The sequence below is a fragment of the Pantherophis guttatus genome, chromosome 3 (genome assembly GCF_059756535.1).
Source record: "Pantherophis guttatus breed Tessera chromosome 3, ASM5975653v1, whole genome shotgun sequence".
Lineage (NCBI taxonomy): Eukaryota > Metazoa > Chordata > Lepidosauria > Squamata > Colubridae > Pantherophis > Pantherophis guttatus.
In genome coordinates, this window is record NC_142065.1 from 25846356 (window position 1) to 25860111 (window position 13756).

General features: G+C 40.8%; 1 protein-coding gene across 1 annotated transcript in view; it reads left to right on the forward strand.

Annotated features, from left to right (window-relative positions):
* GDAP1L1 (ganglioside induced differentiation associated protein 1 like 1) overlaps positions 1-13756 on the forward strand; it is a 56814-nt gene that overhangs the window by 39774 nt on the left and 3284 nt on the right. The window contains exons 4-5 of the mRNA XM_034413862.3: positions 6028-6131; positions 8047-8161. Coding sequence (XP_034269753.2) covers positions 6028-6131; positions 8047-8161 — 219 coding nt within the window. The remainder of the gene's footprint in view (positions 1-6027; positions 6132-8046; positions 8162-13756) is intronic.

A 13756-nucleotide genomic window follows, 5' to 3' on the forward strand; every position in this document is an offset into this window, starting at 1 on the left:
CTAAACCAGGGTTGGGGGTGGCCAGTACATGACACATCCAGCCTGCGGGCCACAAATTTAACATCCTGATCTATAGTCAGAAGTAAAATAGTGCAGGTTAATAAAAATGAGAGCAGCAATGGATGTTATTACAATCAAACCTTCTTTTAATGATTGGATAGAATAGGATAGATCATGGAAAGAGGAGAGAGAGGTTGAAATATAATTGTACTTATAATTGCTGTGAGTAATATCAAAAGTCATTTCTTTATGTTTTTATATCTTTTGTTATATCTTCTTTTTTTCTATTTTCTTTTTTATTAATAAATTTATTGGCTACCCATCTTACCTCTGGGCAACTTTTAATATTGCTCTTTTAGATTTTTCTATTCTTTTTTTTTACTTTTTCTGTTCTAATTTAGACTGTGGTAGTTATTGTTCCTAAAACATTATATATATATATATATATATATATATATATATATATATATATATATATATATATATATATATATATATATATATATATATATATATATGTGTGTGTGTGTGTGTGTGTGTGTGTGTGTGTGTGTGTGTGTGTGTGTGTGTGTGTGTGTATGTGTATGTGTATATATATATATATATATATATATATATATATATATATATATATATATATATATATATATATATATATATATATTAAAGCCTAATGTGTTACAGCAGGTGGCAGCATCTAGCCAACCATGACTGAACTAGAAGCTAAACTAAACTGGCTTGATGGGAAATTATTAGGAAATCTTAGAACAATAGATTGGGAAATTTAAAACAAAATTTCAGGAATTTTTCCAGTAGCAAAATAATTCCATATGCCAAACAAACTTACTGGAATTCACCGGGTTGTCCATAGAAATCTGAATCTTTACCCATTTTCTATCTTTTTTCTATCTTGATTTCTTATTTAGGAGGCTAAGATAGATGGTCCTTTGATTTCTTCTTCTTACAATCTCTTTTTAGATTGTCAGCCAGGGCAGATTGATGGTCAAATTCTCTGGGGACTGATTGAGGAGATTCATTGTCATTCTGGGGAGACAGCAGGCAATGAAAAGCAGCTTTCAGAGCCAATGAATTGATAAAGTGGAGGCAGAGGCAGATAATGTACTGGGCTGTTCCCACACTGGAGAGCTAGTTTGTTGTAATTCCTGAAGTGCTGGGCTAGAAATCAGGAGACTGAGTTCTAATCCTCCCTTAGGCATGAAAACCAGCTGAGTGAATTTGGGCCATCACTCTCTGTCAACCAAGTCTACTTCACAGAGTTGTTACTATGGGTAATATGAGGAATATGTGTGTACACCATCCTGGGTTGATCAAAAGCTGTGATAAACATCTCATAATAATAATTTTAAAATGGCAGGGTGCCTAACCTAAGAATATTCCTGCAGCTATGAAAGGGCTCATGTCTTTGAGAGAACAGGTGGCAAATTTCCCAATTAAACCGTGCCAGCAATTGAAGCTACATAACAGCAGCTTTCATGGCCTTTCTCTTCTTTGGCTAGAAAAAGTCTCCTTTTTACAAATCTTCACACTGTTGGCTTCTTGTTCCTGCCTCATGGCCCTGCAGCAGGGATGGGTTCTACTTACCTTTATTACCGGTTTGCAACAGGGCCGCGCGTGTGTGCTTGCTTCGCTCGTGCGTGCGCTCTTCTGCGCATGCGCAGAAGCATTTTGATGACATTGGGGTCAGTGGGCGGAGCCTCCCGCCAGTTTTACTACCAGTTCTATAGAACTGGTGTGAACCGGGGGCAACCCACCACTGCCCTGCAGGAATGTAAGAATCTATCTTCTTCACGGATCTCCAGCTGATTTATAGCCCCACTTGAAACTGTTATTATTTGAAAGTAAAAGACTATTCACTTAATTTGTACCTGAAGTCAAAAACAAAAAAGGAAAAACCTAAAGTAAACTTGTGACTATACTGTGAGCTTATTCCTAATTAAACAGCAGTTTTCCCAAAACAAAAGTTCCTTGGGTTCATTTATTTAGACTTCCTCCAATCTGTAATATTCTACCTTAATCAAAGGCTGCTGAGGAGAATAATAAACACTCTCACCTAACTTTGCACCACAGGCTTTGTTTCTAAGAGAACCAAACATTTTTCTCTGTCCAGCAGAGGAAGGTGCTAGGCAGTGGTGGGATTCTCTGCCCTAATGATTTCTTCCAACAACCAGTTTTCACCAAACTGCTCAGAAAGTTAACAACTGGTTCTCCCAAAGTGGTATGAACTGGCTGAATCCCAGCACTGGTGCTAGGATACTTAAGACTTTGAAGGTGACCTAGAACCATCCTTCTGTCAGGATTATGAGATGAGGGGATGTGTATTGAAATGTTCTTCAGGCTGCCAAGGAAAGTACAGTCTAAACCAGTGATGGGTTTTTGGATTTCGCATGTCAAACATTCAGAAAATGTCTAACTTGTTTCTGCTGGCATGTCAATCCGTATCCCAAACAAAAGAGAAAGAAAAGAAACAATTCTCTGTCGTGTCCCCACCACCACCACCCCCGTTTCTGGGCCACCCTGAACAGCAGCACTTGGTGACAAAGTTGAGGCAGGGCCTGAAAGAGAGGCCCAAGCCTTGACTTCAGTCCTAATGCCACTGCTACCACTCAAAAGGTCACCTAACAGAAGAGATGAACATCATAAAAAATTAATAAATAAAATAAATTTTTTAAAAGTCCACCTCATGCTGTTCTCCAACGCGTGTGAGCCTCAGCACGGTTGCACCTGCAAGCACAGAGCTCCCCAGGATCTTCTAGGTGCCATTTACTTTCAGGCAATGTTCTCTACCAAAAGCTGCTCCAGGCCTCTTCCTTGCCATATTATTTTAAATACTCACCGATAGTAACCAAATAAAAACCAAAGCATAATGTAACTGCAGGTTAATGATACTTTTGGCCAGTCACTGTCTAAAGTCAGAATTGTCTTCCTTCTCCAAAAATCACTGAAGTTTAAAAAGCTGCCAAAACCAGTTGGGCAGAAAGAAGAGAAAGATAGATAGTCTGAGCATGACCTGTTTGTCTAAAATTTAAGTAATTTATGTTCATTTCCAGTGCATTACTTTCATTTTTTCTTTATCTTTCCTTATGTTAGATATTTATCTTTGTTCTCCAGTCCAGCAACTAAATGTCTCCGTTAAACACAAATGGCTACTTTTTTAAACAAATACAACAGTCTCACTTTCTAATTCATTACTTTACTTGGTGATTTGAGATCATCAGATGTACTGCAGCATCTCACTAGATGTTGGTTGGAAGCAAAGCTACTTTGAGCAACTTCCCCTTCTTCTCCTTTTTAATGCCAATTGTTTTTAAGAATGTGTGAATCTATTCCTAGTCATTTTGTTGTCAAATTCCATTCATTAAAAAAAAGTTGAGGACAATTGTGAAAGCCACAGCACCAGAGGTTTCTCAAAATAATAGCCTTGGTTCTAATCCAGTCTGACAGATCAATAGAAATTGAAGAGAAGAGGAGCATATACTTAGCTCCAAAGCTACTGAGACATTGTTCTGCAAATAGTCTACTCCAGTCAGCATTAAGAGAGAATCACACAATAGAATATATAAAGAACTTTTAATTAAAGCAATGAATTGCTTCTCTAAATTGCAAAGGATGTGATCTTAGTATGAAACCATCTATTGAATCCTGACTAAGCATAAATTTTCTTCATTTGTAGGCATGGATATTTACACAGTAAAATTTGCAATTAGTAAAATATTTGTCTGTGCGCATAACATAAATTGAAAGAAGGCAAGCCCTGTTTAAACTATTGATTTGCTGTGGGTGAATTTGCAATCAGATATTCTACAGGGAATGTTTGGGAAAGTTTTCAAAAAAATATCTTTCCATCAGTAATCTGGGGCAGGCAATGAATAGAGGAACATAATTTGAAATCCTAAATGTGAGGTGAATGAAGGTCACATTCTGATTGCATTTTGTTTGTTGCAGTGACACCTACTGCAAATGTAGCAACCAAATGTAGGACTATTATGTCTATTTAAATCCCTCCTTTTAATATTACAAGTGGATTCTTCAACAAAATGTTGCAGTCCTCTTTGAGCCTGCTCTATTCTATCCTCATCCCCAATTTTCTGTTTTCCCCCCCCTCCAATAATTATTGAGCATTCTCCGTTTGTTCAATTCTCACTGAACTGTTTTTGATTCCCCTTTTCTTAGAATTTATTTAAAATTCTGCAAGCTACAGCATATATCCAGGTCTGTTGCTTTTTTTGGTTACAGAAAAATTCATAGAAAATGAATTGGATGCTTTCAAAATGGTCAAGTAATGTAAATGAGTACCTGTATAGAGGAAGAAATCTAACCACGGTTTATTTCGCAATTGTATCCACATTTCTGCATGCAAACTGAATTTCCTGACAAAACTATATTCAAATGTATCAGAAACCTCTTCGATCAATCATCTCAGTCTCAAGAGCCATGATGCCTTCTTTTTCATTTTACAATTTTTTTTCATTGACAATAAAGTCTGTTTCCAAGCCAAATAATGTCAGATGCAGTGGAAGAAGACTAAACTCTAAGGTCTTCAAATTATCAGATCAAGAAGATTCCAACCATATATCCTGAAACATTCCTAATGTTCTCAAACTGTAGCCCCAAACATTTCTTGAAAGTGAAGCTGCCATTTTCAAAAATAATATGCCCCCTTTCTTTTATTGTAACCTTTTAAATCATAGATAATATGAAGCTACACTGGAAATTATGGCCCCATTTGTCCAGTAAAATCTTCCATAGGAAAAAAAAAGAAGAACTGAGCTGCCATAGAAGCTTAATTACTTTGGCTGTGCTAGATATAAAGAGCAACTAAGAGATTGATTTATAGTTCAAGCATTGCTTGTGCTGAGCCCATGATGCTGTGATAATTAAAAGTGATTACCTAAGGGAGGTGAAATGTCAAGATGGGAAAAGAATGAACACAGATCATTATTGGTATAATGTATCCACCATTTAACCTAGATTGAAAAGAGTATTGCTAATGCATTTGCTCAAAACTGACCTTTCCCTTGAAGTAGTTCTCATTTATGTGTTGATAAATTTGCCAGTAAGATTTCGAATGTAGCCTCACTCATGATTTTCTCTACCTTAGATAGTTTGCCTCAACCTAGTGTCTGTAGAAGTGTCACAACCACAACTCTCAAGAATTACAGGATGCTAGCTTGGAGCTCTGGAAATCATAGAACCATATAGCTGAAAGGTTCACGTTAGCAGGAATAACAACTGATTAATCAAAACAAAACTGCCAAGTTTTCTGGTTGGAGCATTCAGCCATGGTCCTGTGAAGTTATTTTTTTAAACCTTTGCATTAGCTCCCTGTGGGTTTATGGATATACTTTGGGATATTGATTATCATCTGCCAGGAAGTATGCCTGATTTAATTCCACCCATAACTAAGAGACGATTTTGGGAAACAATAACTGTTTTCTCTTTTCCTTTACAAAATACTAATCTAAAACATGACATAACACCAGCACTTTCTCCCACGAAGAATCAAAATTGAACGGACTCAGAAATCACCAAATTATGATCTGGAACAGGGATGTATAACCTGAACACCTTGATGTAGTTCTCAAAGCCTCTTCAGACACTTGCATCGAATTGTGTTCTCTAATGTAATAGAATGGAAATTTATTACAGGTACTCCTTGAGTTACGACCGACCACACTTGAGCCCAAAATTTATGTTGCTAAGTGAAACATTTGTCAAGTGAGTTTGCCCCGCTTTCTAGCACCTGTATGCAAAATGTATATTCTCCGATTTGCTCTGTGCCTGATCTTTCAAAAGTCCAGCTACAGAATATGGGCAAAACATAATATCTTGGACCTTCAACTTGGACCTATTTCATTCATCTTATTGTTATCATTTCTTTAGTGCAGTTAATAAAACAAATATAAGTTTTGTAAAAGAATGAGGCTTCTACTACAAATGAGATATCACTCTGATGGGAGTAAATCTCTGCCACAAGCATGCAAACCATTTATATTTTCTTCTCTTTAGGACATTTAGTTAATGCCAGCTCAGATCTGATGAAGTTGGATCATGATGATGATGATGAGGCACAACTAACAGAACCATACCTTTCCAAACAGAAGAAACTTATGGTGAGACAAGCACAAGGAAAGTTTTATTATTAGATATGGAAACACTATAGAAGTTTGGAATGGATATAAATATTGACTTCAGTCTAATTTCCACTAACTATTGGGCATTTTCCATGAACTTCCCATTCTCACCCAGAGAGAGATTCCAAGGAAAAGGGCCAGTTGATAGTGGTCCAAGGCTGTGAAAAAGACAGTGGGGTAAATGGGGTAAACAATGGTCCCCTGGGGCCAACTTAAATTGATCAGGTAGCCAGACTGACTATTGATTCATCTGCAATAGGCAAAACTCATCAAATTTAATTAAGAATCTGTAATAGAATGAATTGATGCAATGATTATCATGAATAATTTGTATGTGGCTGTCACTGCTTTTACCTGCATTAATAATATATAATTAAATTAATTAATTTAGCTGACATCATCTATTCATACTTTAGCGTGACCCCCGTTTCTTTTATCTTTTAACTTTCCCATCACTTCCCCTTAGTAGAAAAGAATGTTCCTACCTTGACTGATCTGAAAAAGAACTAAGATAAATACAGGGGGCCTCAGCTTATGACCACAATTGATCCCAAAATTTCTGTTGTTAAGTGAGATAATTGTTAAGTGAGTTTTGCCCCATTTTACGACCTTTCTTGCCACAGTTATTAAGTGAATCACTGCAGTTTTAAGTTAGTAAGACAGTTGTTATGTGAATCTGGCTTCTTCATTGACTTTGCTTGTTAGAAGGTGACTGTCATAAATATGAGTCAGTTGCCAAGCATCTGAATTTTGACCACATGACCATGGGGATGCTGTTGTTGAAGGGATCTGGGCAACAAAATTGGAACATTAGGTTTAGAAGGCGTCTGGAGAAGAGAAAAATTGAATATCAAGGTATGCATTATGTTCATCTAAACCAGTGTTTCTCAACCTTAGTAGCTTGAAGATGGGTGGACTTCAACTCCCAGAATCCCCCAGCCAGCAGTGCTGGCTGGGGGATTCTGGGAGTTGAAGTCCACCCATCTTCAAGCTTCCAAGGTTGAGAAACACTGATCTAAACATTATTTCCTAGATTCTCTCTGGTGACTTGTAGAAGTTTCTGATACTTGTTTAACTTTATCATCTATACAATTAATATTTGCATCAAAAGTGGCTTACCGTCTGCAGTGAATCAGTTTGAAATAATCTGGACTTTTCTACACCTGTTTTGCCCTGATTTATAAATAGTATTTTCTTAAATTCAAAATATGCACACAGCAATATAGATCACATTGTGATCAGTTAGTGTAATAACTTTTTGTATTTTAATTGCACAAAAATATACAAATAACTCTGAACTACTCAAAATTTCCACTACCAGTTTTTCAGAACCTGTCAGAACCTGCTAAATAGGAACCCTGATTCCTAGCCTTTCAGACCACATCAGTGGTGGGATTCAAAATTATTTTACTACCAGTTCTGTGGGCGTGTCTTGGTGGGTGTGGCAGAGGAAGGATACTGTAAAATCTCCATTCCCTCCCCACTCCAGGAGAAGGTTACTGCAAAATCCCCATTTCCTCCTGATCAGCTGGGACTCGGAAGGCAGAGAATAGATGGGGGCGGGGTCAGTCAGAGGTGGTATTTACCGGTTTTCCGAACTACTCAAAATTTCCACTACCGGTTCTCCAGAACTGGTCAGAACCTGCTGAATATCACCTCTGGACTACAGATTACAAACTGCTACAGAGAGAGCAAGAATCAGCAGGCTAAATCTGCTTTCATTGTTGGATAATTTGCAAACCCAACAAGCTACATCTCTTTCTATTAAAGCTGTTTTAATAACAGATTTAGGGTTTTGGGTTTTTTTTTACAAATCTCCTATATACAATTGGATAATCATTACTTTGTAAGCTAATTTTTTTTTTGCAGTAAGGCCTTTGTTATTTGCATTTAGGCCAAAATTCTGGAGCACGATAATGTGAACTATCTGAAGAAAATCCTGGGAGATCTGGGAATGGTGCTAGATCAAATTGAAGCTGAACTGGAGAAGAGAAAAATTGAATATCAAGGTATGCATTGTGTTCATCTGAACATTATTTCCTAGATTATCTCTGGTGACTTGTAGAAGTTTCTGATACTTGTTTATCATCTATACAATTAATATTTGCATCAAAAGTAGCTTACTGTCTGCAGTAAATCAGTTTGAATTAATCTAGACTTTTTTACACTTGTTTTGCCCTGATTTATAAATAGTATTTTCTTAAATTCAAAATATGCACACAGCAATATAGATCACAACTATGTGTTAGTGTAATAACTTTTTGTATTTTAATTGCACAAATTATACAAATAACTAAGACATACACACTTGTGTTAATATCAATTGACCAATTTATCAATCTCCTTCTTAAAATGAGATTTAACTGGGACATTATTCTATGTCTGAACAATGAGCAATGCCCAATAGAGAAAGAGATATGATAACATATTTTAATATTTATGAAATTTATTTGCTGCCTATCTCGTAATAACAAATCTAGACTTTTTGCTTTTCTTAAGGTATACTAGGATTTTTTCCCCACAAATACATCACACATTGTTTAGTTACACACATTGTTTAGTTAAAATTAAAGAATAAATTCTATTCAACATTCCACTTTGTTAAGATATCTCTGAACCTTGATAATACCGTGTTTCCCTGAAAATAAGACCCTGTCTTACATTTTTTTGAACCCCATAATAAGCACTTGGCCTTATTTTCGGGGAGGTCTTATTATTTTGGGGCACATGGAACAAGACGGCGATCCTGTTGCCATCTTACTTGATTTCCAGCTCTGTCTCCCTAACCCTAGCAGGGACCAGCTGCGCATGCAGTTAAATATTTTTGGGGAGGGTTTATTTTGGGGAAGGGCTTATTATCCAGGGAGGTCTTATTTTCAGGGAAACATGGTATCCTCCCAAGTGCTTATATTCTTATTTATATTATTTATATTATTTATAAATTATTAATTATTTATATATAATTTATATTCTTATTTTCTAACCCTTTATCCAAGTCATTTATAAATTTGCTGAACTGTACAGAGGCTAGAACAGAGCCCTACGTCATTCATCATTTCTTTTCCATTTTATGCAAAGCTACTGAATTGTTTCACCAGCTCTATATCCATAGTGGAATGGTCAGGTCCATATTTTGCTATACCAGCTATTAGAATCTCATGGGAAACTTTGTCAGATGCTTTGCTTAGAACACCGTGTCCTCTAAATTGGTCAATCAAATTAATTTGGCATGACTTGTTCTTAGTAAAATCATTTTGAGTACTGCCAAGCAATGCATTCTTTTCTGAATTATTATAAACCAACTATTAAATTTGATAAATAAATAAATAAATAAATAAATAAATAAATAAATAAATGTCATCAGAATCTGTAGAGCTCAAACTGCTTCTATTTCTTTCACAGCAAGATACCTGCCAGCTGCATGTCCAAGTGTCAGCCATTGTAATGAGAGACAACCAACTAACTATTATTATTAACGCACTGTAAGCCGCCCTGAGTCTCTGGAGAAGGGCGGCATATAAATCAAATAAAAAAAAAATTATGGACATGGTATAATATAGGAGGTGGAGAAAGAGGGACAAAAACATGATCTGAAAAGCTAGTTTGGAATAGTACATTTTACACACTCGTAGATAAATAGCTTCCTTGGCAGTACACATTAATTATTATGTCTGAGAGCTGTTGCTTTTTAACTATAGACCAGATTGCACCTGGTACAGATCTGTGGAAATTCAAAAAAGGCATAGAAGAGATGGAGAGATGTCTAGATTCTAACTAACATAGGCATAATGCCCCAGAGGCAGCTCTTCCCAAAGTATGATTCAATATTTTAAATAATGTAGTGAATACATATCTTTCATCCAGGGAAATAAAATTATTCAGATAACATATAAATACCAAGGATTATTTCAATATTTTTGGTTCCTTTGCATATTGGTGTTTATATTATTCAAATCCAAAGAATAAAAGAGCAAGTATAAAGTCAAATTCAGACTCCTCACAATCAGAGTCAAAACCAGTACAAAAAAGGTGAAATAAATGCCAGGCATTATATAAATCACTTAAACTGCAGTTTTCAAGACTTGAATATTGAATATATTTTCATATACATTGTGCCTTGTTTATTGAATTAATCCATTTGAGGATTGCAAACAATATAAAGAAATATAAAGTCACTAAACAGGTTGGCTAAACACAAAAAGAGTTTCATGTTAATCAAACTGAGCATGTTGGCTAAATACACCTGCTTCACCTGATTAAGCATTCTTCTAATGTTTAATTTCTTCAGGCATTTACCTTGAAAATGTGAATGCTTAAAACTGATCATGAGCAGGGTTGAGCAGCTGGAACTTAATTTGGAGAACCATAACTGGTTAATAAAAAAAGAAATAGCAAGGTTTAAGGGTTTGTTTGACATTTGAAACCATCATTATAAACCCCTAGGCCATGTCTAGGCCAAACTTGTATTATCACTCTAGTGTTAAAATGTATTCTAGGGCAAAGTTCTTGCGCTGCGAGACTCCCCCCTCTCGCAGGCCTGGCCCTCTGTTATCGAGGGCCCACTTTAATGATGGATCTTGGGACCCCGAGAGGTGGCATGTCGCAAAAAGGGGATTGAGGGGTTTTTTAAAGACTTTTTTAAATAGACTTTTAAGGGGTTCTGAGGGTGGGGGAGGTTATGTGGGTTTGGGGGAAAACCCACGGGGGTTGCAGACCAGTCCGGTTGCTATTAATGGTGCCGTAGGGGGTGCGGACTCTGGGGGAAAGGGGACTGTTAGAATGCCCTCTAGTGAGGGCTTCTCTATTAACACGCTGAGTGGGAGGGGCAGGTATGGCGGGAGCAGGGAGCCATATCATGTGGTGGGGGCACGTGCTCGCTATCTCCGAGCGATTGCGTGCCCCGGTCCCCTTAGCTCTTCCCGTTCCCCAGGCTGCTTAGAGTCTCAGCGCCCGAGTCTCCGGCTGATATTATGTAATGCCAGGTCCGTGGTAAATAAAGCCCCCCTCATTTGTGATCTTATTCAGGAGAGGGGAGCGGACCTGGCAGGTATCACAGAGACCTGGTTGGGCCATGAGGGGGGAGTTTCCCTCGTGGAGATGTGCCCATCAGGCTTCCGTGCATTTCATCAGCTCAGGGCAGGGGCGGGGGGGTGGCGGTCATTCTAAAAGGTCTTGATCCGAGGGAGACCACTGTACCTCAGATAGCCGGATGTGAGTCCCTTTTTGTGAAGTGGGGTCGTGGGGTGCAGATGGGTCTGTTGATCACGTACCTGGCTCCCTGCCACGTGGCAACGACCCTGCCCGAGCTCCTCAATGTTATAGCCGAGGTGGTGGCTGATACCCCCAGACTTGTGGTCATGGGGGATTTCAACCTGCCATCCATCGGTGAAACATCTGAGGTAGCTTGGGAGTTCATGGCTTCCATGACGGCCATGGACCTGACCCAAGTAATTCATGGCCCTACTCATATGGGGGGGACACACTCTGGACTTAGTTTTTATCTCTGGTCAGTGGTTGAGTGGCCTTGATATAGGGGATGTAGATATTGAACCCTTGTCATGGTCTGACCACTCGCTCCTTCGACTTGACTTTCTGACCACCGTACCCCGTCGCAGGGAGGCGGAACCGACCAGGTGGTTCCGCCCCAGGCGCCTGATGGACCCTGATAGGTTCCAGATGGAGCTTGGGCCATTCCCTGAGACTCTAGCTCATGACTCGGCTGATGACCTGTTGGCCGCCTGGGATGGGGCGGCTGCCGGCGCTTTGGACCGGGTCGTGCCTTTGCGGCCTCTGACCCGGCACCGAACTCACTTAGCTCCTTGGTTCTCCGAGGAGCTGAGGGAGATGAAGCGCCGGAAAAGACGCCTAGAGAGCGGTTGGAGGGCCAGTCGTTCCGAGTCTGACTTGACACTGGTAAGGTCTCATATTAAGACCTACCTAGTGGCGATAAAAGCAGCGAAATCTAGCTATTTTGCCGCTCTTATCGCATCATCAGATAACCGCCCAGCCGCCCTGTTTAGGGTGACCCGCTCCCTCCTCCATCTGGGAGCGCGGGAGGACCTCTTGCAGGGCCGAGCTGAGGATTTTGTACAGTATCTGGATGATAAAATAACTCAGATTCGGGAAGACTTGGCCGCCGACTGGGTTAGTTCAGACGAGATGACTGAGGCAGGTCTTGAGAGTGTTATCTGGGAGGAGTTCGATCCTGTGGCTCCCGAGGACGTGGACAGGATCTTGGGATGACTGAACGCAACCACATGTTTATTGGACCCGTGTCCCTCCTGGTTGGTGCTGGCTTCCCGGGAGGTTACACAAGGCTGGCTCCAGGGGATTATTAACGCTTCTTTGAGCGAGGGTGTCCTGCCGGCCACCTTGAAAGAGGCGGTGGTGAGGCCTCTCCTCAAGAAGCCATCCCTGGATCCGGCTGTTTTGGCTAACTATCGTCCAGTCTCCAACCTTCGCTTTATTGCGAAGGTTGTTGAGAGTGTGGTGGCGCGACAGCTTCCCCAGTACCTGGATGAAGCTGTCTATCTGGATCCGCTCCAGTCCGGCTTCAGACCTGGGTACAGCACGGAAATGGCATTGGTCGCGTTGGTGGATGATCTCTGGAGGGCCCGGGATAGGGGTTATTCCTCTATCCTGGTCCTATTAGACCTCTCAGCGGCTTTTGATACCATCGACCATGGTATCATGTTGCGCCGGCTGGAGGGACTGCGAGTGGGGGGCACCGTTCTGCGGTGGTTCTCCTATCTCTCCGACTGGTCACAATCTATGTTGACAGGGGGGCAGCGGTCGACCCCAAGGCGCCTTGTTTGTGGGGTGCCGCAAGGGTCGGTCCTCTCGCCCCTCCTGTCAACATTTATGTGAAGCCGCTGGGTGAGATCATCCATGGTTTTGGGGTGGAGTTCCATCAGTACGCTGATGATACTCAGTTGTACATTTCCACCCCAGACCATCCCAATGATGCCTTGGAAGTGATGTCCCAGTGCCTGGAGGCTGTGCGGGTCTGGATGGGGAGAAACAGGCTTCGACTCAACCCTTCCAAGACCGAGTGGCTGTGGCTGCCGGCGTCCCGGTATAGCCAGCTGACGCCATCGCTGGTTATTGGGGGCGAATCATTGGCCCCCACGGAGAGGGCCCGCAACTTGGGTGTCCTCCTGGATGCGCGGCTGTCTTTAGAGGGGCATATGACAGCCGTGGCCAGGGGGGCTTTTTGTCAGGTTCGCCTGATACGCCAGTTGCGCCCCTTTCTGGACCGGGACTCCCTACGCACGGTCACTCAAGCACTCGTCACTTCTCGTCTGGACTATTGTAACGCTCTCTACATGGGGCTCCCCTTGGGGTACACCCGGAGGCTCCAACTGGTGCAGAATGCGGCTGCGCGGGGGATTATGGGAGCGACGGGGCGCTCCCATGTGACTCCTCTCCTGCACAAGCTGCATTGGCTTCCGGTGGACTTCCGGGTGCGCTTCAAGGTGTTGGTGATCACCTTTAAAGCGCTCCATGGCTTAGGACCAGGGTACTTACGGGACCGCCTTCTGCCACCAATAGCCTCCCACCGGCCGGTTCGCTCCCACAGAGAGGGCCTCCTCAGGGTGCCGTCG